Source organism: Montipora capricornis, chromosome 2 (assembly GCF_036669925.1).
Source record: "Montipora capricornis isolate CH-2021 chromosome 2, ASM3666992v2, whole genome shotgun sequence".
Taxonomy (NCBI): Eukaryota; Metazoa; Cnidaria; class Anthozoa; order Scleractinia; family Acroporidae; genus Montipora; species Montipora capricornis.
In genome coordinates, this window is record NC_090884.1 from 61,535,371 (window position 1) to 61,562,870 (window position 27,500).

General features: G+C 40.4%; 3 protein-coding genes across 3 annotated transcripts in view; 1 reads left to right on the forward strand and 2 right to left on the reverse strand.

Moving 5' to 3' along the window:
* LOC138030251 (ribonuclease 3-like) overlaps positions 1 to 7,412 on the reverse strand; it is a 37,938-nt gene extending 30,526 nt beyond the window's left edge. The window contains exons 1-8 of the mRNA XM_068878154.1: positions 7,209 to 7,412; positions 4,821 to 6,718; positions 3,742 to 3,868; positions 2,709 to 3,221; positions 2,535 to 2,615; positions 2,358 to 2,444; positions 1,247 to 1,333; positions 525 to 596 (exon numbers count right to left, since the gene is read on the reverse strand). Coding sequence (XP_068734255.1) covers positions 525 to 596; positions 1,247 to 1,333; positions 2,358 to 2,444; positions 2,535 to 2,615; positions 2,709 to 3,221; positions 3,742 to 3,868; positions 4,821 to 6,718; positions 7,209 to 7,277 — 2,934 coding nt within the window. The 5' untranslated portion in view covers positions 7,278 to 7,412. The remainder of the gene's footprint in view (positions 1 to 524; positions 597 to 1,246; positions 1,334 to 2,357; positions 2,445 to 2,534; positions 2,616 to 2,708; positions 3,222 to 3,741; positions 3,869 to 4,820; positions 6,719 to 7,208) is intronic.
* Positions 7,413 to 7,476: 64 nt separating this feature from the next.
* LOC138030271 (ubiquitin carboxyl-terminal hydrolase isozyme L5-like) lies at positions 7,477 to 16,166 on the forward strand. The gene is made up of 12 exons (XM_068878173.1): positions 7,477 to 7,574; positions 8,027 to 8,090; positions 8,167 to 8,272; positions 9,176 to 9,301; positions 9,646 to 9,707; positions 10,793 to 10,923; positions 11,179 to 11,242; positions 13,612 to 13,726; positions 13,881 to 13,913; positions 14,426 to 14,563; positions 15,125 to 15,223; positions 15,999 to 16,166. The coding sequence occupies exons 1-12, from the start codon at positions 7,502 to 7,504 to the stop codon at positions 16,041 to 16,043; spliced, it is 1,056 nt and encodes a 351-aa protein (XP_068734274.1). The 5' UTR covers positions 7,477 to 7,501; the 3' UTR covers positions 16,044 to 16,166.
* Positions 16,167 to 17,127: 961 nt separating this feature from the next.
* The window catches only part of LOC138030260 (anaphase-promoting complex subunit 5-like), a 33,693-nt gene continuing 23,320 nt past the window's right edge, over positions 17,128 to 27,500 (reverse strand). The window contains exons 15-21 of the mRNA XM_068878163.1: positions 27,264 to 27,341; positions 25,423 to 25,476; positions 23,957 to 24,104; positions 22,405 to 22,474; positions 22,124 to 22,219; positions 21,059 to 21,156; positions 17,128 to 17,896 (exon numbers count right to left, since the gene is read on the reverse strand). Coding sequence (XP_068734264.1) covers positions 17,777 to 17,896; positions 21,059 to 21,156; positions 22,124 to 22,219; positions 22,405 to 22,474; positions 23,957 to 24,104; positions 25,423 to 25,476; positions 27,264 to 27,341 — 664 coding nt within the window. The 3' untranslated portion in view covers positions 17,128 to 17,776. The remainder of the gene's footprint in view (positions 17,897 to 21,058; positions 21,157 to 22,123; positions 22,220 to 22,404; positions 22,475 to 23,956; positions 24,105 to 25,422; positions 25,477 to 27,263; positions 27,342 to 27,500) is intronic.

Here is a 27,500-nt window from a genome sequence, read left to right on the forward strand (position 1 = left end):
AAAAAGGAAAAACAACAACAACAAAGAAAAGAACAACAAAATAAATATAATCAGTTAACACTAAATCAAAGTTCAACTATGATAAATAAATAAAATCTCTTGCATATGTATAAAATAGAATTTTCAAACCATGTGTTTTATACTTGTTGGAAGAATATAAGTATTAGATTGAAGTGCTCTTTTTATATCCATCAACACTAATGTCTTTTAATTTGTAGTGTGTGGTGCCAATGTCAACAAATTATTGCAATTCCCTTGAAAATTAAAAATAACAATTATTGTTATGATAATTTTTTCAAGAGTCAATAGGCTGATTTAGCAAGAGAACAGGAATATCAGTGGATGAAGGCACATGCAGAAAATTGTCCATTCTAAGTCAGATTTAAGTAGAATCTCGACTATTCATTGCACTCTCCTGTTGTCAACTGAGGTTCCTGTTCTGTTGCTAAATCAACCAGGCTAATATCCTGTAGAGTACATACTGCTCAGCTACGAAATATCATATCCCATGGAAACAAGATCACCTCTGGTACTGGCTGACTGACAACATGAAGCGTATATTCGATGTTGAATCGAATCACAGAGCAAAGGGGCACCTGTAGAAAAGTCAAGTTGGTGGAGGTTTCAATAATAATTTCAATGGCAGTAGTAATGCTCACAAAAACATCACTTCAGTGTAATAATAAACTAAAGGAGGTGGAAATAATAAAAAAACATAAAATCGTTTGTCTCACAATGCAGTGACTTAGGTTGTAAATTGCAATGTTTCGACTGCTTACAGTTGGTCTTCATCAGGCAGTAAGGTCAACTGGTTACCTGCTACTAAATGGATCAAAATATATCAATCAAATCTGACCCCTGTGATATATATAGAAGTATGAATGTATAAAACCAGTCCAAACTTCGCAATCTGCAACCTGTGTTACTACATTGTTGCTATTCTGACTTTGGTGATGTATCCCTTATAAAACCAGACTGGTAAGAAGGTTGTTGACTCACTTACTATTCTCTTCTTACATGTACATACAGCTGCCACCAAAATCTTTACATTAGGTTATTTCATGCGGCTTCTTCCCCCCCCCCCCCCCCCCTCCCTGCCCATCATCATTGTTAAAATAAGGCATTAGAGAGAGAAAAAACCATTACCGGTAAGTCTCACTCCTAGGAGTCAATGGATTGAAAGGGAAATATATGTTGCTGCATATTTTAGTATTTCCACCAATGTCTGCCTCGAAGATATACTCACTTCCTCCAGTGGGTGATGAGAGAACAATGAGAAGCCTTCAAAAGTGAAATCTTTTCCCTCAGCATGAATGATACTTGGATTAGAGGTCTGTAAGGTACATTTTGTATGTTTTAATTCTTTGATCTCACAGAATAACAGATAATTCACACCCTGCTTGAGGGAAGGGGGGCAAGGTTGACAAGTTGGTGGGAGTGTTTGCCATCCTCCAACAAAAATGACTATTAATAATTATGAAGATTTTGTTGCAATGGTTAATGCTTTGGTGCTATGAGAAGGTTCTCTTGAGGAATTCTGGTTTTTACCTGAGTCTGCCCAGAATTCAATATTAATCTTACTTAAATAACGCAGATCTGGGTCCAGCTGTTCAAAGTCTAAAAAGCAAATTCTGGATTACTGGCACAAACATAAACTGCAGTTTATCTTGAATCTGCTCAAAAAGTTTATCCACGAGTCTTCCATTTTGACTTGCTTTCCTTCAGCATAAAACTACAAGTTTAAGGCTTTTTTGACAGGCAAAATTCAAAACGTTGTTGGTATTAAAATCTTTTGAATCGCAGATTAGTATTCCCTGCTAGCAGAGGTCTCCTCTCTTTTGCGTTTCCTGGACTGTCCAATACTTTTGAGTACAGGAAAAGAAACCTCTGCCATAGGACAAAACTAACTGTGTTTTGCACGTATGGCAGTTACTTAGCGACCAAATCCTCACATAAAGGAATGTGTGGGACTCAGCGGGCTCAAGTTACAGTCAGCAAACATATCATGGGGCATGTGGTTTGAAGAGTGTCGTCCAGGGTTGTGGACAGCGGTTTGATCAAAGTGAGTTTTGACCCATGGCAGAGGTTTCTTTTCGCGCACCCGACAGCCCAGCGAACGCAAAGAGAAAAGAAACCTCTGGTAGTAGGGAAACATTACACAGTATTAATCAGATTTTGAACAACTGGGCCCTGAAGTCTTTTCAATAATATTGGTAACCTTTTTAAAATGACCTGCTCAAATTAATTGCAAATTTATATTTTAAAAGTCTTCCTGAAATCCACTTTTCCCCTTTATAATCAGATGAAAATCAGATTGAGAATTCTCTAACTTTAAAAATAAAAGAGGACTAACATACCATAAAATTTGTGTGTGGTGTGACAGTGATCCAGTAATGATGAATTTTCGCACTATTGTTTGTCAAAGGATCACAAGGTGTGATTGCCTATAAATCAACAAAGACATGAACTTCAGAGAAAACTCATTCTAGCCCAAGACCAGATACAAGGTCTGACATTATACAGCTTTAACTTACACTTTCACCAGGATAAATGCCATGGCGTATTCCTTGTCCTTTGTCAGCAGAACTGCATCGGCACACTGGGCCATCATTTGTCTGAAAAATATGAGAAAGGAACTGAATTCTAATAAAACATCTTGCCCCAGGTACCAAAAATAATTTGGTTTAAAAGGTGCATACAGTGCATACCTCCCCCAGCTCATTGAACCAGAGTTCAGGATGAAGGCGTCTGGGATCTTCTATCTTCCTTTTCCTGATCTCTGCCACACTAGGACCCTTATGGCAATTTTCCTCATTTCCAGCATTGTCAAGTTCGTCATCGGACAACCCACCCCCTGCATTACTATCATCATCATCAACATCATTGTCATCATCATCATCATCATCATCATTGTTATCACTGTCAAAATTGCTGTCACTCAAAGCATGGCTTCCAATGCCGCTGCTATCTCCATCGCTGGTTCCTTCATCATCGCTAGGAAACAGTTGTAGCCTTGACTTTACTGGGCTTTCATCGCTATCACTTTCAACCAGTGATTCCATGTCACTGTCATCCGTGTGTTTGTGGCGACTTTCCTTACTGCTGACACTTTCAACATCATTATCACCTTGTTCAAGGGATACCATGTTTATTATTTCCTTCTCAAACGTAACATGCAATTCAATTAGTTTCTCTGTTCCCTGAAGGTGGCAGTTATTTTCCTTTTAAAAGCAAGAAAACAAATAACTTAAAGTTTAAACAAGGCAAACTATCTATAAAAGATGACATACAGCTGTAGTGAGTCTCAGCAAAAATCTAAGTGCTCCAGTTACAACCACGAAACAAGTAAAAAATCTATTCAATGCTTTTATGACAAGCTGTAGCCTTCCTTTTGCCTCTCTCAAAATCAATGCTTTTTTTTTGTCTCTCTGCTTTCAGGTAGCTTTAACTCTTGGCAATTATCTGGCATTCAAATCAAATTACTTTATTTAAATAACTCTTCCCCTTCCCGTAAAAATATCTAATAATTTACCATTTTAAGCTTATCAAGTGTGATTTTTCTTGAAAGTTGTGCAGAGTTTTTATAATAAGATTTCACAGAATTAACAGAAAAAAAGTGCAAAGATGCCTTCTCCTACATGTAACTTACACTAAGAAATCCTTAATTCCAAACGTGCACCTATTTTGCAACACAAATTGAGTATTATCAATGGCTCAACAACATACAGTACAAAATAATACCTGGTCATCCTTCTTCTTAGTGTAATACTCCTCTGAAGTTGTGAACTTTATTACTCTCTCTATGTTAGGAGGTGGTGGGGAAAAACAACGGGAAACTCTGGGTCTGCTGGATTGATTCCTTTGAGCACTAGGAAAAGTTATAATTTATTAAATTTATATTACTTAATCAACATTGATACACGATTTGCACCCAGATTTAAACTTGTGAGGCTCCCTACTCCATTGAATTTTAAACTAACCTGATGTTTAGTTGTACTAGCAAATGGTGGGCAGAGCAGATTACATAATTTAAATTTTATGCATTATTTGTAACCAGACCTAAATTCACTCAAAAAATAGTTTGTCATTAAGCCATCCCTAGCTTTGAAAACCTACATACAATTATGTAATAATATTAAGGTAGTTCTGATTAAACTGCAAGCTTGACCAACCAAAACATTAATTCTCCATGCTCAAAAGCTCTGTTTCAAGTAATCAACCTGGGCAACATTTAGCTTTGTCCAGATATGTAGTTTCAGTGCAGATATGCTTTAAACCAGCGGGTCTAAAACACAGGTCTTGGGTTAAAGGTCAGTGTACATGTTGCTGTGCCGTGCTGTACAGATACGTAAACAACTGTTACGCCAAAAGTGTCTCCTAGCCCTTAGGCTAATGACGCTACAAAAATGTTGAACATTTCAGGTCTAGGGAAAGCTTTTGGCTTTGTTGTTCATTAGTGGAACAGGGAGTTCCAGCTGTACTGTGACCTGTGTTTTAGACCAACCTGTTTTAAAATATACGCTGCGACTATCCCATACACATGAACTACATTTATTTATTTATAAAAAAGGGCCAAAATCATAGCATTAGACAACATTGTACAGGTCTGGAAGAAAACGCCAAAATTTTGTGAGAGGTGTCATTCTAACCAATGTAGTGGATGTTCCCTTTTCACAAGCTACTTTAATGACTTATAGACATGAAATCATAATGCAGTAAATGAAGTTAAATTGAGTCAATGGTAAGAGTGCTAAATTAAAGGACAATGTCTAATGACCAACATTAACTTCCAGCACTACTGGATTGTATTATTTACTGACCTTCTGTTACCATGATCTCTTCTTCTTTCACTCTGTTTACTGTGTTTAGACCGACTTGCCCTTGTGTATGGGTTTGCTGGGACTTGTGATTTAGGGAAAGCTGACTGACCAATGGGGCTGATCGGTTTATTGACAGGTAACTGTGGTCGGCATAATGTTTTTCCCTGACCAGGCACAACAACTGCTTCCTTTACATGCTGCATAGGCCTGCTGGTTCTATTTTGTTGAACAGGACTGGTGGATCCTTGTCCAAAGGATTGAGGATTCTGGAGATGTAGCTGTGAGCTACTTAAAGGAGGCGGCTGCCGAGTAGGAGATGGAATGCTTCTGGGATTCAAGGGCCGAGGACCGTGCCATGATGTCTGATGTATAGGGGATGTAATTCCAGCTGAAGCATGTAAATTATTTGAAGCTGTTAGTTGCTGAGATGATAGAAATTGTTTAGGTGAGGCTGTGTTAATGGTAGAGGATGGTAGTCTGGGAGGCAACACACCTCTTGGCAAGGGAAAGGTTGCTTGTCCAAAGGGTTGTTGAGGAGGTGACAAGTTTCCACTTGGAGGGAATCTTCCAGGGAGTGGTGAGGTAGGAGCTGTAAGCCTCATCTTGACTGGAGGTGAAGATTGAATCTTGCCATGGAATGGTAAAGTACATGGTTCAAATGGTCTTGGAGGTGCGTTTTGTGAGTGGGCCACTCCTGTGGCAGGAGTAGTAGATTGTGCAAATAGTGTTGGGTGTAACTTTGGTGAGCTGATGCTTCTAGTGGCAGGTACAGTGGATGATACTAATGGTCTTGCAGACAAGATTGGAGCAGGAATCCTACCAGGGTGTTGTGCAGTAGATGGTGTAAAGGGTCTTTGGGATAAGGTTGGTGGTCGTATAGCATTGGGGGGTTGTGCAATAAATGATGTAATTGTAGGTCTTGGAGTTAAGTGTGAGGAATGGATACCTACACTGGGTGACATAGCAGTTGGTGTAATTGGTCTTGGAATACGGAATCCACCAGAAGGTGGCATGGCAGATGATACAAATGGTCTTAGAGGTATGGCTGAGGAGTTGATCCCTTTGGCGGGTTGTACAGTAGATGGTGTAAATGGTCTTGGGGGTAAGATTGAGGATCGCACCTCACCAGGAGGATACACATTTAGAGGAGTAATTTGCCTTTGAGATGATGGGACACCATTAGATGGATGCACAGTTGGAGAGGAAAAGTGTCCTTGGGATGAGAATGGAATTTGAACATGTGGTGAGAAAGGGGTGGCAGAAGGATTGAGTGCTCTTTCTGGTGGTGTCAGATGCTTTGTATCACATGGTACAACCCAGGATGTGCTTGGTTGCTGAGGTCTTATAATCCCTCCTGGCACAGGAACATTAGATGGAATTGCTTGCTGTTGGTATGATGATAAAACACCAACTGTACAGGATGGCATACTATATGGCACTATTGGCTGACTTGGTGCTACCAAGATCCCCCCATGGGTGGGGTAATGCGTCTGTGTTGATGGTCTTTGTGTTGGTGCCACTAATCCACTGGAAGAAGGTCTAGTGTACACCATTCTTGACTGCTGAGGCATCACACCGCAAGAAGGGTTAAAAGGTTGGGCATTTTGCAATAGAGGGCTGCAGAAACCTGGGTTCTGTGGCACTGGAGATGGCACTAATTTGGGAGGAGGCTGATGCATTAGTGGTCTGGTTGCAAGCTGGTTGGGAGGTGGCGATATCTGTGGACCTCTGGGTGAGACCTGGTGAAATGGAAGTGGGTTGGATGGACTGGGCAATACTGGAGGGGATGCAAACCGTTGAAATGATGGCATTCCTTCACCCCTTACCATTGGAGATTGTCTGGGAATTGACTGAATAACCTGTTGCTGAACTCCAGTAGGAAAACGTGGCTGATTTGTCTATAGAGAAAAAAAATAGCAAAACAAACAATAGGAATGTCTCCTAGCCTGCATAGACTATTTCTGTGGATTTTTTATGGTTTGGCCAGGTGAAAAATGGAGTGAGACAAAAGAAGAAGTGTGGGTGTCTCACTCCATTTTTCATGGGACCAAAACATTGAAAATCTTGCACATTTTTCCCGCACAGATTGCGGAGCAACTACAGAATACAGGGTCGCACAGGGCCAGGACATGCAAATTAGTTAGAAGATTTTGTAAAACGAGATACACAACAATGGGAGCTTTTGTTATTCAATGATATGGAAATAGGTGGCCCTGTATTCTGTAGTTTAGCCAAAATGAATGACACATAAAAAATATGTAAGAAAGTCCGTATAACACAATCCTCATAATCTCTATTTTGGATGAAGATGACACCGCAGAATCTGCACTAAATTAAAGGAAATGAGTATTAAATTAAAGCTTAATTTTTATCACTAATCTTTCTTACTGGGAGTGAAACGCCATTTACTGTACCGGCCCCAGACGTGACGCTTGAAAAGTGAGGAGATCTCCACATGGCCGATTCTCTCCTTTCAAGTAATGTCACTTCAAGTTAAACATATACAGGCGCTGGAGTAGAATATCAACTTGACTCAAGTTGTCGGTGTAGGTTGTCGCCATCTTGATTTTTCAAAGTTCTTGTTTTGATTACCAGGTTCTTATCGTACGACCTTGGAATAGAACCTGGGAACCAGAGAGTATATTATTGAGCTTGCAATGCTTTCTTGGTAAAATTCCAATATGGCGGCCGGAGGTGAATGGTGCCTCATAGAGAGCGATCCTGGTGTTTTCACGGAGTTAATCCGTGGTTTTGGTGCGTAACCTGACTTTTCAAACTTTCCTTCGTGACTACTGAATAATAGCAATTGTTCGAAGGTTTAAGGTTAGATTGATGTGCAATTCAAACGTGTCGAGTAGAAGACCTTCAGTTTCGCCGCTATTTGAATCGCAGTTTTGTCAGTACTAAAAGAAGCTGTTTTATCTACCGCTCAAATCGCGAGGTTGTGATACTTTTTCAACCCCTTGTCCCTATCCTTTTCTAGGAGGTGGAGATGAAATGTGTTTGGTTATTTTTTGGAAGTCAATCCTTTTTGCATTGTCACTCAAGAATGTTTTGATCAAGCGGAAGAACAAAAATTTAAAGATGTTGTAGCATCACATGCGTACCACAGAATATAGAAGGATTAATTTCTTAACATACCGTAGTTTTAATTGGATAATCCCTATTGTAATTGAAGAAATTCCTTGTCTTTCGTTTTTGTTTAGGATGTTCTGGTGTCCAAGTAGAAGAAATCTACAGCCTGGATGAAGCATCCTTAGAAGATTTAAGGTTTCACTCACTGTCGTTTTGTGTTAATTTTGCTTCCTTCTCACCTTTCTTTCTTTTGTTCTTTTGTAATGATCAGACCAGTCCATGGTCTTGTATTTCTGTTCAAGTGGAAGCCTGGAGAAGAGCCAGCAGGGCCAATTGTACATGAAAGCAGATCTCTTGGAATTTTCTTTGCCAAGCAAGTACGTTTTTGGGCATTTTCAGGCCACTCTAAATTGGCAGGTCACTTTTTTTTTTTTGGTCATCAAAGATTCAAACTCGACTCAACCTTTTTTCTTGAGACGGGTGGGGGCCACTGGAGTACCCGGAGGAAAACTTTTGAAGTTGTGCCAAGAATCAACATGACAGGCAACTTATTGTGTCACCTCAGTATCTGGTTTGAAATTGGGCCACATTGTGTGTGCATCTTCTGTCCCCCTGCTGGTATATTGCCATTCAAGAGACTAAATACAATACATCTTGCACTTCAAAATGATCCCCTCCCTTTTGCTTGGCAACCCCCTCCCCCTGCAAGTTTTGTTTTATAATTCATTACCTCTTCCTCCCCCCCCCCCACCCCACCCCTCATCCAAAGCAAAAGGGCTACAGAATTGTGTAATAAATAACAAGGTTAGAGATGGATGATGGAGCCCATTGATTTGGGTCTTCAAAATGACTTTCTTTACATGTATATGTACATTTGATATTTTTTTAAAGTCTATATCTTCTTTACTTTCTATCTGAAGCCATTAAATCTTTGTCAAAAATGTTTTGCATGCATGGCATTTCTGAGCCCCTAATGAAACAGATCAGCTGTCATGTATGACATGTGAAAGGTAGAATTTTAAACTTTCAGGAAAAATGTGATTACCGGTACTATTTTTTTTTTCAACACGTGGGTTCTGAGGACTCAAATTCTGATCACCCAGTGGTGAAGATGTTGATGTTACATTCCAGTTTTACAAATTGCCATGGCTGCAATTTTTAATTTCCCACCCTTCCATTTTAGTGGAAATTTTTCACCTCAGGAAGATGAACGTTGTCAAATTCTTAACCCCTTGAGCAGCAAGACAAAGAGTCTATTAGCTTTCTTTTACACTTTTCAGGTGATAACCAACGCTTGTGCCACCCAGGCAATTCTCAGTGTTCTTCTAAACTGCAATCATCCAGATGTAGACTTGGGTCCCACTTTGTCAAGTTTTAAGGACTTTTCAGCCACTTTTGATTCATCAGTAAGTCAGTGGGCATATTTTTGACGTAAGACTTATTTCATCAAGCCTTTGTTGTAAACATTAGCAGTGTTTCCTATTAGGCACACATCTGTCCTTGTCAGGAAGTCATTAGTTGGTCTAATGAAAGTTATATAATTAATTTTGTGTCCTTGTTCAGAAAGACCACACTCTTGAAATCATCACAGTTTAAATTAGAACTATGAGGCATAAATGTCTGCCAGTCAGCATGCCAGTCCCATCAGTGACAAAGAACAACCATGCTTCAGAGACACACTTGTTTTTAAAGTATAATTGTCCTAGAGAGACATGAAGTAATGCAGATAAAATTAATGCTTCTTTTGCAGTTGAAGGGTCTAAGCCTTAGTAACTCAGACGTCATCAAAAAAGTACACAATGGCTTTTCCAGGTTTGATATTTGCAATTTGCTGACTACACAAGTTTTTTGTAAGATGTTAGGTCATCTCAAGAAATTATTCATTTGTCTTTACCTACTAGCCTCACTTTAGAGCAAAACTTCTTTTTAATTTTGTTAATGCTAAGGAGGCTAGTGAGGATGATTAGCGCAAAGACAAAAGAATATTTTCTTGGCAACCATTAATTTTTTTATGAATGTGGTCTACATTCAAGTTTCTTATCTTCTCAATAATTCCAATGATAAAATGATTGTTAAAAATATTTGTTTATACAGTCAAACCATTATTTTCGAAAAAAAAATGACAAGAACTGAGAAACTTACCACTGTACAGTTTTCCGAAGAAAAAGATCAAGATTTTGAATTCTAAAGTGCTAGTCACTGCAATCGATGTAAAATGTTATTTAACCTAACAAATAAAATGTAAATCAGGGGAAAAAATGCAAAATATAGTGACCGAGCTCCTGAAGGGGGGATTGCAAAAACTAGACATTTCAAAGGCCTTTTTCTCAAAACCTAGTCGCACAACCAGGGTGAAATTTTTGGGAATTAGTAAACAATAATACTAATTATTATGAAGATTAAACTGTCAACATTTTTCAAAAATTATACGTGTATCTATCAGACAGTTTTTCCGTTATTATCAAAATAGACGAAAATCACTGTTTTTGCCATTTGCGAAAAACCTGTCTGACAGATTTAACTATTTATTTCTCTACGTGATTATTTTTGTCACAAAGGAAATCCTGAAATTTTAAGGTGGGGTCGCTCAGCTAGTTTTTCAGAAAAAGGCCTTTGAAATGTCTACATGTAGTTTCCAGTCCCTCCTCCAGAAGCCATAATTCGTTTTGTAAAATTCTATTTTACATCAATTGCAATGTCTAACACTTCAGAAGAGACATCCTATTGCTTTGATGTCACAGATTTCACAATCTTGATCTTTTTCTTCAGAAAACTGTAGTAAGTCACGTAAAGGCCTTTTCATCTCAAAAAATCTTTGACCTTGATTTTATTCCAGAAACATACAACCATGTACAACTTTAAACTAAAAATATGATTTTTGGCATTGTGTTTTTCAGGCAACAGATGTTTGAATTTGATGCCAAGGTTCCTCAGAAAGATGAAAATGTTTATCACTTTGTAGCGTATGTTCCGTTGCATGGAAAACTTTATGAACTGGATGGACTAAGAGATGGACCTATTGATCTCGGTATACCAAAATAATTATGAAACCCTGTTATCTTTATTCCTGCAAATTATTATATTTATGTCACCAAGAGCCCATGACTAAGAGTGAACAACTCCCATACTAAGTCACAGCATTTTTACAGTCTGATCTATTTTTAAGCTACCTTTTCCGCAAAAAACAAAACAGTTCTGGTTCGGTGGTGCTGTGACATCATGTTAGTTTTGTATGATTGTGAGGGTAAGTTTCATTCAGTGTTGACACCTACTCTCTCTGCAGGACCCTGTAGCCCTGAAAACTGGCTTACTGTTTGCAAACCCATCATTGAAACGAGGATGCAGAAGTAGGTGCACTAGTTGTTGTACTAATTGCTCAAGGGAGAAAAAACGTCTTAATTTGACATTTTATACAGTTGCGACCACATGTCGCACAATGAATGTTGCTTAACGTACGTCATGACTAATTTTATGTCAAGAGAATGACAAAGTTTGAGTCAACAGGATGAAAATACAGCATTTAATCATAAAAATTACAATTTCCTTGATTGTCATTGGTTTAAAGAACTCCTTTTTTCCACTAATTCACTTGCCAAGTTGTTATCGGATTGTTATCGGTTAGTTTGTTATTGGACAATCACATTCAAAGGTGTAGTTTAAATCAACCAGTCACAACCTTGGTTTCAATCACGATAGAAAGAGTGTACAGACTCCAAAATTGAGGTTCTTTCTTTCGAGTGACATAATTTAAACGATTTACGCCTCCTTTGTCAGTCTTTAAATGCAAAGTTTCCCTTTCTTTCATAACTTCATAAGTCGAACAGTTGCATCAGCCAATCATATTAAGTGCACTCAGCTTAATCCACCAATCACAGAATTTATCACAATAACCATAGCAACAACCACTTACCCTTCCAAACTGGGGATTTTCCAAAATGAACAAATTTGTAACATTAGAAAGTGAAAAAGGAATGCATTAATTTTGTCTTCTCAGAAATTGTAATGGTTACGATTAATTGATAACAGGACTTTGTGTCGTCCAATTTGGTTTGTAATCATACTCGTGATTAAACAAATCGGACTCCCACTACGCGGTCGTCTGATTTTGTTAATCACTCATACAATTACAGACTGAATTGGATTCCACTCAATCCTATTACAATTATTAATCATAATTTTAAACCATTCAGTCCTATTACTATTACGAATTGTACTCCACTTAGTGTTGGCGAGTTTCAAGACGTAGGCAAGTTGACCGGTATTCATTCCTATCACCATTTTAAATGACAGACTAGTTGCTTGGCAACGTGCGAAAGGCCAACTGAAAATCAGAGTCCGAGGCGGGATTTGAACCCAGGCCTTCTTAAAACCTTTTGGGTAAAATATTAATCGCGGTCTGTTAAAATATGCATACCATTTCCCAAATTCTTGGCACTGGGCACAGAACGGTTTACACACCTATTTTTATTAAAGTAGCAAGTTTATGTAATCGAATTAAGGGAGACTCAATCATCATAGCTTTGTTTACCCTCGAATTTTAGAGTATCTTGGTGTAGCTAGTAGGGAGCTTAAGCACGCGCGTTTTTCAGATGCGGGCGGCAACCGAAAGGGAGCTGTTTTCCCTTTTAACTTTTCCTCACAATACCACATTACATTTCTAAGTATCTTTTCTCTATTTGAGACGATTAGTGTAAAAATCTTTTGCTCTGTCTGATCTGTGCACTTATGTACAGAAATGCACCTAACTGGATGCACGTCCAATTTTGACATCCGACATAAAGGAAAAATCTGTGAGACACCACTGTCCTGGAACGCGAAATGTTCTCTTCCGGTTGCCGTCCGCGTCTCAAAAACGCGCGTGCTTAATCTCCCAGGTATCTGCTAGCGTTTACCTTCCCAACCATAATATATCATAGAGGAACAGACCAGAACACCGGGAAACCGGTTAGCTTAGTTGGTTGAGCATCGGAATTCTGGAATACTGTGCGGGAGATCGCAGGATAAAAACACTCCGGTCCGATAAACACTTTAACAGTCTTTGAATAACTGAAGAGGAATCGCTGTGTCACACCTGCAAATGGTTAAGCCTGGTTTCCATATGATCTGCAATGGTCTGCGACGATCGGAAGCTATCTGCGTCGGTCTTATCCCAGACGATCGTAAACACCGCAGGTAAATGTTTCCATTTAAATCTGAAGCGATCGCAGACAAGCGTACCACTAATCCTCTGCGAAGCGAGGAGAAAAAGGCGCGCACTTACTTTAAGTCTGATTGGAGGTGTTTCAAGGCGAACAATAGTGTTTCGCCGATAGGACCCTGATCATCTCAGACACACGTCTCCATGAAAAATTGTCTTAGTCGGAAGCGTCGTGATGGGCGAGAAAGTAGACCTAGATTCAACTTTCCCGATTATCCAGGTCGTGTGCCGCAGATCGTTGCAGATCATATGGAAACCAGGCTGTAGACTCTTTAGTCTTCTCAGATAAGGACGATAAACCGTAGGCCCCAGCTTACAACCGTTCGATGATCATATAACCCTGTGGGACGTAAAAGAACCCACAACACTATTTGTAGAGAGTAGGGCATGGAGTTCCCGGTGTTGTGGTCTGTCTTCTGTGGTATAGCTAGAGGGGCGTAAGTCACAAAACTGTGAAAGGTTAATTGCGTCTTTCTCTCGCTCTTAATAATTTATGGTATCATATCTTTTATTTCTTAGATACTCTGCAGAAGAAATTCATTTTAATCTCATGGCAATAGTATCATCAAGGAAGGCCATTCACCTTAAAGATATCGACCGTCTAAACCAAAGAAAAACGCAAGTCCTGGAAAAGGTGTGCGGCTACTTTTATTTCACTCTTTATTCCACTTTCATTCAAAAGGTATACTATACCAGTAAAGCCCCTCTAAAGATGCCAACCTCGAAAATTCCCCCGTTTTATTCTGAACATTTTCATCCTGTGTTAAGTTTATTTGGTGATTTTGCAGCTCGAAGAACTAAAAAGTCAAACAAGCACCGAGGTGAGGAAATATCGTTTTATCATTCTCCCACCTTATACCATAGATTTCTTTGTTGGGTAGTCATGAGAATTTGGTGTTACATCAAGATCAGACCTCTTACAGTGCAATGCGCCTTACCGTGGCCACCCAACAAACTTTCACATTTGGCAAGTACGTGTAAATACGTCAACTGAACAACCCATTCAACGGTGTTTAACTTACAACTGCAGTGCGGACTTTGCAAGGAGGACTGACTGTCATCAAATTCACACATGCTGATTGATGGACAATTTGTAAAAAACTTTGTTTGGTGGCCACGGTTAGGCGCGTCGCACGGTAAGCTGATAATAATCTACATTCTCAATACCTGTCTGAATGACATTTTATTAAAATTCTGAGGAGAACTTACATGCTTATCACTCGGGGAGTCAATTGTTAAAAGCCCTGCTGTTTTTAAATTTTTCTGTTGTTTTTACATCTTGTGTACGAGACAACAATAACTAGAGGTTTACAAGTAGTAAAATTTCGTTCAGGGAGGTGAATCAATGGAAACAGATCAAGTGCCTTCCTCAGCGAGCGAGTTACAGGCTATAATAAAGAACATTGATCGCGAGCTTTCCAGAGTGCAGACACTTATTGTGGCTGAAGACGATAAGATGTTGCGATATAAGGTACGTTTTTGAGCTTCCATCGTTTTTATCATCCTTCCTGCTGTCATACCGTAAAATCAAACTTGTGTAGCTGTTCATCGAAAGCGATGACAATTTTTTGACCCTCTTATGGGTTCAGTAATTCCCTCTGTTTCTCAAAAACGTCGCTGTCTCCAGGCATCAAACCTTGGAAAAACGTCCTCCTCTTTCGTCTTGAAAATCTACCAAAAGACCGGTCTTTTATAATAAGAGGGTAGTAGTCGTACTAAGAATATTGTTTTGAGCCTTAACATTTTAAGGGCTTTCAGAGGGGTTTTGCATAAAGCGGTGAAGTGGGCTTTAAGCAATATTGGCTTGCATTCTAACATCTAGCGTTAGTAGATACGAAATCGAGAATTTCGCGCAATATTTCGAAAGACGCGTGTGCAAATGGAATGAAATCGCTGCAATGACAACATATGAGATACCTATAACCCGTTGGGTGGGGGGGGGGGGGGGTGCGGAAATTTGATAAGCGACACTAAGAATGAAAGTCACGTACAGCAGTGCATTGTGCGTTGACCATGGCATTTAATTTTGCAGGTTGAAAACATCAGAAGAAAACATAACTATCTGCCCTTGATCATGGAAATTTTAAAAGTGTTAGCCAAACAAGGGAATCTCGTGCCTCTGGTGGAAAAGGTACGTAACTATTGCTTTATCTCTCGGCGGTCCTTGGCATTGTTTGAAGCTTTTACAACGAGGCCAGGTTGCAGCAATGATCTGTACTTATTTCAAGAACTGTAAATTGAACAGCCTGTGGGGAGCTGTACGGAAAGAAACGATTGAAATAAACACAACTCTGTTATAAGAAAGTCAAACGAAAGGAGGCAACTCGTGAGTTGAATCCGGAACCACGGACGACGGGTCCAGTCCGTTGTAAGAGCGGGATGTGGTCCAGGCCCCAGTTGTTCAAACAATGGATAGCGCTATCCGTCGGATAAATCACTATCCAGGGGATACGTAACAGCGAAACCAATTGCACTATCCAATAAGTAGTGATTTATCCGGTTGATAGCGTTATCCACCTTTTGAACAACTGGGGCCAGTAGTGTCTGCGTGCGAATGCGCCTTGAAGGGGACACCCCCTGAATCGGCCCCCATAGACGAGTAAAATCATCAGGAGGTAGAGTAAAATCTACGAGTGTCACTCTTTGGAGGGTAACCTTCACAAACTGAGTCGGATCGACTGTTTTGTGAGGTCGACCCGAGAAGCGGAAGTCAGCTTGTGGTCATGTGAGAGTTAGGTAACCGGAAGTTGACGATCCCATGAAGGCAATGGTGGTTGTGTCATGGCCGAAGGAGTTGAGGAAGACTGGGCAGTTTCGCAGCTCCTCACTTTCTGAACGTCTTCAAAAAGCACTTTTACAACTATCGGTCTTGTATTCACGCTTCTCCACATTTTTGTTTCTTTTAGGCAAAAGAAGAGGTACAAGCTAAAAAGGCAGAGCAAGCCAAGTGAACGGATCCATCTTTGCCGGCTGCACTCGGCAATGAAAAAGTCTAGTCTTTTATCGATTTCATTCGCATAACTTGTACAGTTGCAAGTGAAAGAAATTAAATAAAAATTTCCAGAGGTGTTTCAGACGCAGCCAAGTTGATAGGATTTGCCTCAGCGATCAGGGACCCATTACCAACATTTCCCATGTTATGCCGCTTTCACAGCATTTTCAAATGCCAAGCTGTTTTCTGGCGAGTTTGGAAAAAAACTAGACGCTATAAAAGAGTAAACTAGGATACCCGATGGCTAATACATTGACAGTTTGCAACGAAGTGTGGGCATTTTTCTTCTTAAATAAAGTGTTCCCTGTTTGTTTATTTTTTACATGCAAAAGGTTTGATTAAGAGAAACATGTAATGCAAAGATCTACGTCTGGCACTTTTGTCGTTGTATACAGTTTTCAATTAACACCCAACTTCATTTTCACCTAAATTTCGTTAAAGAACGGGTGACAGGTCTCCACAGGCAGCCCAGTGTAAACGTTTGGCCTGCATCAGTGGGAAAGGTCAGATTTCGCATTGCATGAAATTTGCGTTGTGCCAAAATCAAAGACCCTTGTGAGATGTTAATTTCTTGCCTGTTAGCTACAGCTATCGAGAAACTAAAGAGATTAACAAGTTCTAGTGATATTATTTTGTTAATACTTTATTTAGGTCACCGCAGGCACGAGCGATACTACTTTAGCAGTAACGAAAGCAAAGCATGGAAAACTCGGGCTTCAAACCAGTGAGCCCTGCGTTTCCGGCGCTTGAGCCATCTCAAAAGAGAAAGCGAATGAAGAGGGGACGAAAAGATGGTTTCGCGCTTCTTCTCCTCGCCTCTCCTTCTTCCCTTTTGACTTCCGTCCAGATTTACGCGCGGCCTTTGCATTCAAGTCAACCCAGGTGGAAAGAGGCACCTAAAATTCACCAAACCGCCTACTACTCGGAGAGAGATTCACCAAATCGCTTGTTACGCAGAGAGGTGGACAATTTGCGAGTTCGTATCAAACCCGTAGGAGATGTCGATATTCGGAGACTACAAATGAAATACGGAGTACAAAAACTGTGGAACGAAGCACGTCAAGATGTTTAATCATCGATGTTAACCCGCGCACCGGTGGCTCAGTTCGTTGAGCACCGGGCTGCCATATTCGACCCCAGCCGGACCAAGACAAGGTGGCCAGAAAGTAACAATTGCTTAAATTGTCCAGCTAAGTGCGAGGGTGACTCAGTTCTCTCATTACTCGCTCTCTTTATAGGACACACCCGAAAAGGGATCCTAATAGACACTATACATCTACAAGAATGATCTCACAAATTAGACGATTTGACTTTCTGGCGAGAAAAGGCTTGTAACGAGCGGTAGGCGAAGTTTGCTTACTGGTATAAGGGGAATAAAGGCGCTGCTGGCACTCTTGGGAAAATTTCAGTCTAAAAAAACAGCTGCCAAATCGGATGAAGGAAATTATTGAAATATCTCTTTTTACACCGATTTAACGAAGTCCATGTAGTAAAGTCACTTTTCCCTTAAGATTAACTGTTCAGATGATTAAACCCCCGTGCGAGTTGCAGTTGACGTTCTTTCAGATCTAACGTCGATGGACGAAGTCTTTCCTCTCCAAACTAGCTTGTCGTTTTGTGAAGAACGAGTAGCAGGAATATCCCCGGTTAGGTCCATGATCGCATCATGCATCCACCAGCCGTCAGCAAGTGTCACAATACAAACATAGAGGAGCGTGTAACACGGTCCGGATGTCTTTGCAATATTTCACAGCATTCCGCAGCACAAGCATTCCTTTCAATGGTATAGCCTAATTCATCATATATCCTTGCCTGAAAAGTAGGATATGCAGTTTATAGACCGAATTCACAAGTGGCGGCCAAAAAGATACTCTTTTGTTTACGTGCTAATTAGACTAGCAATCCTCGTTTGCATGGACAAAATACAAAGAAATGTTACTTTAGAACGAGGCTAGTTTGTTTATGTAGTGCATAAAATGTCTTTTTTGGCCACCATTTATGACTTCGGTCTGTGGCATTCGATGGTTTTTTCAGCTGCAGTTCAATGTCTTATCGTCACTCGTCCACAAAACGTCAATAATCTTAGCAGTTAGCAAGTTGATTAAACGCATTCCCGTCGACAGACCCTTTTCAAACGTTTGCGCTTTCAAAACGTATTCATCACTTTGAGTACCCTGCGAGCAGAGTCTCTTTCGATCTTCCTAGATAATGTAGACTCTGCTCGCCGCCTCCACATTTTGTATTGAGCATGCGTTAAAAATTGAAAATTTATGTATCCGGTGTCAGTCACGCGTGACCAGTAGCCACAAAACGAAGAAGAAGTCGGAATATTTTCGAACAACTCCGGCAAACACACGACAATCAAGGAATCATTTCATTGGAAACTCAAGATAGTCCATATATCTTAAAAATGCCATTTTATTTTTTTACTGAAAAATTTATAGGTTTCTGTCAGGCTAGTTTCTGTAACCGACACATATAGGAAAAACTCATGGGAATTCTAACAGTTAAAATTGCCACGCTGTTGTAAATTTCAAAATATTGATGACGCGTGGCGACTGATCATGCGCAAAAATAAAAAAAAAACAGGTTTGACAAGTCGAAACTGGACTGACTCATCCAATTCTTTGGATGAGCGGCAAATCAAAGAATGTGGAGGCGGCGAGCAGAGTCTACTTTCCTCTTCCCGACTTATCTAGGAAGATCGAAAGAGACTCTGCTCGCAGGGTACACTTTGAGTGAAAGAAATGTATATTTGAAGTGCCGTTTATAGACGAAAGATTGATCGTCGCACTTAGCTGGACAATTTGAAGTGTCCCTGTGATAAAAAAAACACTTCCTTTTAAATTTTCTTCACAGTTTGAAAGTGTGTTTGCTTAACATCTGCCTGGCAAAATTTTGAGCTTGGATTTTTTACCAGAGGCCGTTTGCTTTGAGTGTAAGTTCTGGATTTCACTGTCCGCCATTTAATACTCACGTTCAAAACTGACCGATTGGACCTCAGAGGGTTCGATCTAAGGAAAAGTGACCTCATTGACTCACTAGCTTAAAATTTCAGCTTGTAAACGCAGCTTATTATACATGCAAAACGCGAGTTTAAAAGTCTGAAAGCCCAAAACTCCCGTGCTGCATATTAATTGTGCGGCGCATTGCATTTTTAAACTAGTGAACCTTTGGGGTCATTTTCTCCTTGATCCAGCTCTCTCAAGATCTAAAAGTTAGTAATGGCGGACCATTAAAATAGGAAAATTCCTGTTAAATAAACAGCCGTCTTGTTGAAATCAAAGCTTAAATCTTTGGTCGCTTAGTGTTTAGTTAACACAGTTTTGAAATCCAAAGAAAAATAAGAATTGATTTTTTTGGTCAGAGGGGCACTTTAAGCAATTGTCATTAATTTGAGGAATTGTCCTTCCACCACAGACGCCCCAAGCTCAGTGTGAGGGAAAGCCAACAAAAATATAAGGATTTGTATGGGAATCCCGATTAACAGATTAATTCTCAATTAAAAAGCCCGACCTTATTGCCATCGTGGGTCACTTCCTACCCCTTTTTGGTTTGAATTGAGCCATTATCAGTTCCACGGTTGTCAACGGTTATAATAAAATAACAAGGCTGAGCACTGAATTCTCGAATTCCCAGGAGCCCACCAAATTGAGACAAATATACCTGGATACAATGTTCCCCCAGTTATGCTACCGTAGAACTCAAGGGCAAAGGTTTTTCTTTCATTTTAATCCACTAGCCGCGCAATCGAAGTCAGCCAGCGACCTCAGGCGGCTGTTAGTGTCCAAACGAAAATATAACGATGGAAAATATCCTCGTACACTTTGAACACGACATGACGACCGTTTCAAGCCTAACTCAACGGTCGCCGTGTCGTGTTCAAAGTGTAAGAGGATTTTTCTCTCATGTCGTTTATCGGGATTCCCATACAAATCTGTATATTTTTGAAATGAGCCCAACAAAATGACCAGCTCACAACTGAGTGGCTTCGTAGCTCAGTTAGTACAGCATTGCACCGGCATCGCAGAAGTCGTAGGTTTGAATCCCGTTGGAGGCGCCTGAATCTTTCAGGTGTCAGTAAAGTGAAATTGCTTAAATTGTACAGATAAGTGCGAAGATCACTTCTTTCATTTTGTTCAGTGTAATGCAAAGATTTGCCACAACGAAATAAATGTGGGATGTTGCATGCACTTTGAAACTGGACTCTCTTGCATTTGTCTTCAAGTCAATAGCCCTTTTCAAGGTTAGTTTTTTTCTCATTTGCATTACAATGTAATCTAACGTGGATGCGAGGCAATTTCGGGCTATTTTGTAGTTTTAACCGAAATTGCCTCACATTCACGTTAGATTACATTGTAATGCAAATGAGAAAAACTAACCGTGAAAAGGGCTATTAAATTAAGAAGCGTCACGTATGTAGTTACCAGCAATCGAACCATGAACCACAGATCAGAACATATCACCCACCGACAAACTAACGAAATTTCGTAGCCTGTGCAGCAAGCGCGAAAATTAAGGGGACGGGAAGAGGGAGAAAGACCGAGTGAGTGCAGAAATGAAAGGTGACTGGTCTGCACTCACTCCGCCTCCCTCTTTCCCTCCCCTTTTATAGCACTTGCTACATTTCGCGACAGGAAGTATTCCAACCACTTCAGTTTACACCAACACAGGACACCCAGCACGATAGTATCAACTTTAAAGTAGTCAGTACTTTTGTTCCTCAAAGAGTAATTGATATACCATTAAACACGTTCTTGTAACAATGTCCCTTCAAGCATTTTATAGCCAGAGGATTCGCACGGTTCCTCGAGCTTACACCACGATTCCTGCGAAATACCTGGGCAGAAGTCAGCTCGATACTGAAGCGAGTTAGCAAAACTTTTCTAGGTAACCACGCGATACGGAAGAGAAATAACTTGCTTCAGAATTGAAATACTAGAGATCGGGTATCCTAAGAAGTTGCCACAGTACCTGATAGTACAAGACATCTCGGGTTTTGTTGATAGCTCCTAACTTTCTGAATCCTTTGACAATTGTATCGAGGACAGGAAGGGAAGAATGCCGCAAGTCTGGAGGGACAACATATCAACAGCATCAATCATCAGCTTGGCAAGACCTTGGCCGTTTCTGTATAGTTTCTTTAATGATTCCTTAGTGTACATGTCCTTATTGTTATCTTCCTAGTTTGCCGAGAAATAAAGACGGATTGCTCGTCCTTGTTTGCCACTAAACGATTACCTGTTTCCAGCATAGATAGCGCAGATAAGTGGTCCACTGTTAAGGGTGGGTGGCACACAAATCTCACTTATCTATTCAATACGTGCGCCAAAGCGCTTTCTCCTTGGAAAATTAATGTCATTAATAAGATGGCCCACCAGGTGTTTTTGTACGGAAAGACGGAAAGGCAAAAACCTCCCTTCACCGGCAAAATACAAAATTCCCAAAGCGCTTTCTCCTTGGAAAATTAATGTCATTAATAAGATGGCCCACCAGGTGTTTTTGTACGGAAAGACGGAAAGGCAAAAACCTCCCTTCACCGGCAAAATACAAAATTCCCGTTTTAACTTTTCAATTGTTTTCCTGAAGAACAATCTGACACTTCGGTTGGTTCCGAGTATCCCTCAACTCGGCTATGGTTTCCCCTTTCTGTGCGTGCGCTAGAGCGGAAATCTCAATGCCCCGCTGCAAAATTTTCGGCCTCGTTCAGATCTGTGCCTGGTGCGCAGGGAATGGTCACTAGTATGAACCAACCATTCTTATGGTGCTGAGGGACCACCTCCAGTGGAACAACTGAAGTAACCAAGGCACCGACTTAGTCAAACATGTTTTCACCGGGTTTATAGCAGTTCTGTTGGTTGGGCACGGAGGTCGCTAAAAGGAGCAAATTTAGGCGAAAAAAAAAACAACATGTAGGAAAGAACTCTGCAGACGGGGCTTTACACGTATTTTGGACAAGAACTGTCCGAACAAAATGGATTTTAGTAACCATGGCTGAGCAGTGGGTACCTTTGAACGAAGAAGAATATTTCCACATACCGTATTCTCGTTGGGATTTATCCTCTTGTTCCTTTGGGGCAGCAAGTTGACACTTGACTAATAAAAATCTTGCGCAACACTGGACATACAGGGAGCCTACAAAACAAAAGGCTGCAATCAGCATAAAAGGCAATTTCCAAATTCAGCATCTTTTAATCATATCATCGAGTCTAACTAAATTTTGTCACTACGTATAAGGCAACATTGTTTTTAGGAGGGGAGGAGAAGGGAGTGAGTCGTCCCTTCTGCAATGACACGTGACCCGTTTTCACGAGACTCACCGTGCGACAGAATCTGGACCATGCTCCTCTTCAGAAGGTCGACGGCTTTTGTTGGTAAACCTAATGACAGCTACAAGAATGAAATAATCAGTAAAACTGTAATAAGCAGCAAATCAATGGGTAGGTATAACGGGTTGATTGGAAACCTTTCGCGTTACAATCAGAGCTCTTTCAACAGAGAAATCTCTCAAGCGTAGGTGTAATGCTATATTTACAGACGTCTTACGAAAAAAATTCAATAAATAGAGGTTTTGCACGGCAGCCATGTTGCATGGCAGGAACAATAGATTCTTTTTCCTATGGGAACAAATGTTCTTTCTACTGCAAAACGTTTTCATTGTTCCTGCCATGCAACATGGCTGTCGTGCAAAACCTCTATTGAACTTAAATCATCGTTAACTGTTTTATTCTTTGCTTCTTGCTTACTAAAGCTACAAGTGTAGTCCGTTCGTCACACGTTTTTGGCAAGTGACGGCAGTCCTCCTCCCAACTTCCAGAACAGTTCATTTCACGAATTTCCATTTAACAAACACACTAAGAGGGATTCTATCTCCGGCGTGAACAATTTGCCTTGGTTTCCTTGTCATCGTAGTCGAATATGGTAATTAGTCCAGCGCTTATGGTTGTCACGCGTTGCCCGGCGTTACTTCTCGGTTGTGTGACTGCCTTGTTTTGTTCATTAGCGTCCTTTCTTGTTCTTCGCTCCTTTAGTACTGTCTTTGTTATTTCAATGGCATCAAGTTGTAGTAACGACAGACAAGCAAACTGTCGGCAACCCGTTTTGGACACCTTGTTAAACTGGCGTGGTTCACGCCATTGGAGAAAGCTCTCATTGGATGCCTTGTAAAAAGCGAGTATCAAAAAGTACCTTTGGTTGGTCTGTGCCTCTTTAAAACCTCTAATTTCATTGGATCTTAAGAGGATGCCAAGTTGTGTTTCTTTTAAGGTTAAGTTCCGCTGCTTTTGGTGTTTGCCTATTGTTTTTCTAACCAATTCTGTGAGGTCCGGCTGCGAATGGTGCCGATCAACCCGAAAACTGTCGAAAGTCACGATTCCCCTGTTTTTGTTGCTACGCTCAGGGAAAGTTTTATCTCAAATTCTCAGCAAACTGTAACGGGAATCGCTTGCAGCCGCGCAGCTTCCTGCACACGGACTGGTTTATTTCGACACCTCTGTCTCTCTAATTCAAAACATCTTTTTACCATAACTGCTTGCAATCTCGCAATCTGATTGGCTAATTTACCGTTGTCGATGAGAGTCTGCTCGCGTCACGCTCGCATCAATTTGTCACGCAATGAAATAGCCAATCAGGAACGTTCATTTTGTGAAATAAACCGATCAGATTGAGAAAGTGTTGGCGTTGAATGTTTTGGTAAAAAAACAAACCGAAAGTGGTTCAGCGTTGTCTGTACTCTTATTGACACCGATATTTGTCATCACAGTGGTCAAAATTTGTTGTCCACAACATTTTTCCCACTCTGATGACGAGTATCGTTGTCGATAAGAGAACAGACAGCGCTCAACCACTTTCGATTTGTTAACTCGATCATACCTGAATTTGCGCAATGTAGAGAGAAGCCAGAGCAGCAGCATTGTCGAGGTAATGTGAGCATGAGACGGTCAAACAATCCAAGGCGTACGGTAAGGCGGACACGGGGTCTTCCAGCAATATGAACAGTTGAGTAAGAGCAAGAAGAACTCTGTAGGTAAGAGAAAATAACGAAAGAAATGATATATGAAAGGAATCATATTGAACTGCGGATATGAAATCAAGTGAAGCTATGAAATATTCAGGCTTCTCTACGCAATTGCTAAAATTGCGTTCTTAACTACGAGGATCGTACTATCGTAGCTTCACTTGATTAGAGAATAGTTCATTTCATCAACTTATTGCCTTTAATACGTCCTCTGTGATTGGTTTGAGTGATTACTTTGCTTTCTCCCAAGAGTCAATGCAATACGCATCATCATTGGACGCTCAAAATATTTCTACCTTTTTCATGCGTCTCAGATTCCTCTCAAAATTCCAGCTACTCAACAAAACAAAGTCCAACGTTCAATGGCGTTGCTTCACACGACGTCGTTACAGCTGTAAAACTCTTAAAACCGCCGAGACCAAAACAAAGCACAAAAGGCCTTAAAAATGAACTCGGTATTCGCACAATAAGGAGAATTATGCAGACTGATCTCGGAGGATCTTTAGCCCGCCGCACACAGTGAGGAAACGGCTGAGCAAACCGCCTCGCGAGGCAGTTTGCTTAGCTCTTTCCTCACCGTGTGCGACGGGCTTTACCCACCTCGGCTTAACAGTACATCCTCCTCCATCTTGTTAATTTCTGAGGAAGCAGGGATTACGCAGTGGTGAGAGCACTCGCCTTCCACCAATTACGTGGCCCGGATTTGATTCCCAAACTTATTATGGTCACAAATAGGTTGCTATTGTTGGTTCTCTTCTCTGGTCCGAGCGGGTTTTTTCCGCGTACGCCGGTTTTCCCATCTCCTCAAAACCCAACCCATTATTTGAAATGAGTCTGTCAATTGAAATCAAATCAATTAAGCCAAATCAACTGTTGGTTTTCAGTGGGAGGCAAAACCAGAGTACCCTGAGAAGAACCTCTCGGAACAAGGAGAAGAGAATTCACAAACTCGACCCTCTTACGACGCCGACTCCGGGAATTGAAACCCGGGACACATACTAACATCAGCACTAAAGATAAGAATTTTACCAAAAAGTCTTGGAGACGTTTAGTAAAACAGAGCAGTGTTAAACAAACGTGCGTTCTAAGTAATTTTTATTTTGGCCAATGCCATCATGATAAAGGCAAAACATTGTCGAAAAGTGTCGTCAAGGCAAAAGGAGAAAATCTTTACCTTCTTGAAGCAGCTCACTTCTAAAGAAGTTCTCGAGTTAAAATGATCGGATGAAGACCTCGGTATAACTTAGACTTCGTTTAAATATCAGCACTTGAAGTTAAATTAGAACTTTGATATAATCATCTGGAAAAAGTAGTAAATTACCTGGTTTGATACTCAGCAGCTGATTTCTTGCCATCACTCATTGATATCTTTCCCCTAAAAGGCAAAAGCATTTCTGCTGGGCATTCACAGTGAAACCTCAACCTTAGTCAAGAAATTCAGAATGCTTCTAGTATTACTGTATTTGTTTCTAAACTGAAATCGTTTCTTCTTTTATGAATATATATATATATAGTATTACTTCTTTGTACTGCTTAAAGGTGCTTTCGTGTCTTTTTTTTAATACTATATTGCTAGCTTTCTCATTCTTTTCTGTTCTTTGTTATATATTTGTACGCCTAGTGAAAGCCTTTTATCCTAACTAATGATTTTTTTCTACACTTCCTAATTGTGTGCTTAGTTAGCAAATTTAATTGTTCTGCCTTTAACAGCATTTTCTTTTGTAGTTAGGTAGCCCTTTACATAAGCTTTAAAGCTTCTATGGGCTCCCTTGCCTCTAAATGTAAATACAATGTACATACGTCTTAATTTATGGTAAAAATAATAAACCTGAACTGAACCTAAACTAGACAGCTCAGGCCCCACACAAGGACAGAGAAAAACTCTGGCCAGGGTGAATTGAACCCACGACCTTCGGGTTAGATCACCGCTGCTCTACAGGAGCTACAAGGTCACACGGGAGCAGGCCGTGGGAACCGATGATGTTAAAGTCACGGCAATGCAATGAACATGTACAAGTACAAGGAAGGATTACGTTTTTGCAAACGTTGGCCGTGTAGCTCTTATATTTGAACAGACTTAACTGAATAGAGTGTAATGTGAAGTACTTGTTATACTGCGCCTGCTTGAACTGGGTCCAAAGAGCGATGCTCACAGGAAGATTGATGAATATATATTATTTATAGCAGCATGTAGCTCCAAGCGGGCACTCAAGGTTGAAATTAGATCAAACAACATAAATGCTAGCCTGCGAGCACACAGCGTATTTGAACTTGAACGCTATAAGTACCGTCTGACGATAGGTTGTTCAAGTATGTTTATTTACGCGCTTGAGAAACTAGCACATGCAAATGCCAGCGAAGTTGCGTTTTCGATATCGTTCGTTTTCGCCCGTCCACGTTAAGGCTCTATACTTCAGTACTCAAAAACATTCACAATGGAGAACGTTTGCAAAAACCTCCATTTTCGTAGACATGCACATCCGTTTTCGATTGCATTAGCGCGGAGGCCAAGGCGAAAGCGGATAAAAAGTATGCGTTTTCAAACGAAAACGAGTGAGTGTGGACGGGTCCTCAGTTAGTAAAGCACTGGCTTCGGTTGCTCGAAGCCTGGTTAGCGCTAACCAGCATTAAATACCATGGAAACGTACAGGTTTCGATACCTCTTAACCAACGGTTAGTGCTAATCAGGCTTCGAGTAACCGGTACGTGGACTATCATGCGGGATGTCACAGCTGAACCAACACTAAAAATCTTTAATTAACTGGGGGGAAAGTGAAGCCTTGGAAAGGACACATGCAAATGGTTGTATTTTTAGTTTGTTGAAATAACAATAAACCGTGGACCACGTCTTATAGAGTGGATCCCACTCAATGATCGACAAGACTTCGCCTCTGATGTTGTCTTGACGGAAGCAACTATCGCAAAGTTCATAAAAAAACTGTATGGCTAAAGTCTCCCAACACAGCATTGTAAATTGGGCCCAGAATGTACTTCACTCGGCAGGGCATTAACTGCGCTAAAAAAGTGTCACATAGTTGCCCTTTCCAAGAGAGGATTTGGTTGAAGGTAATGACCTCAGCAAGCTAATCCAAATTTAAAATTGTTTGTTTAACAACGATGATCTTTAATACTGAAACCAAGCTATTGTTGAATGAAAATTACCTTGAACTCTCAAGTAGCTTTTGTAGCAAAGGAAATACAGCTGTATAATGTCCTTTATGAAGCATGTTTAGTGCTAGCCTAAAACATCAATACAGTTGACGACCATTTGTAAAAGACAAGCAAAGGTAACATAAGATTTATGTATATATGCAGTTCACATGAGTGTGCATGTTAAATAAAATTTTAAAAATGAGAGAGAGAGAAGGTAAGATAAGAAAAGTAACTGTAATTTGAGTA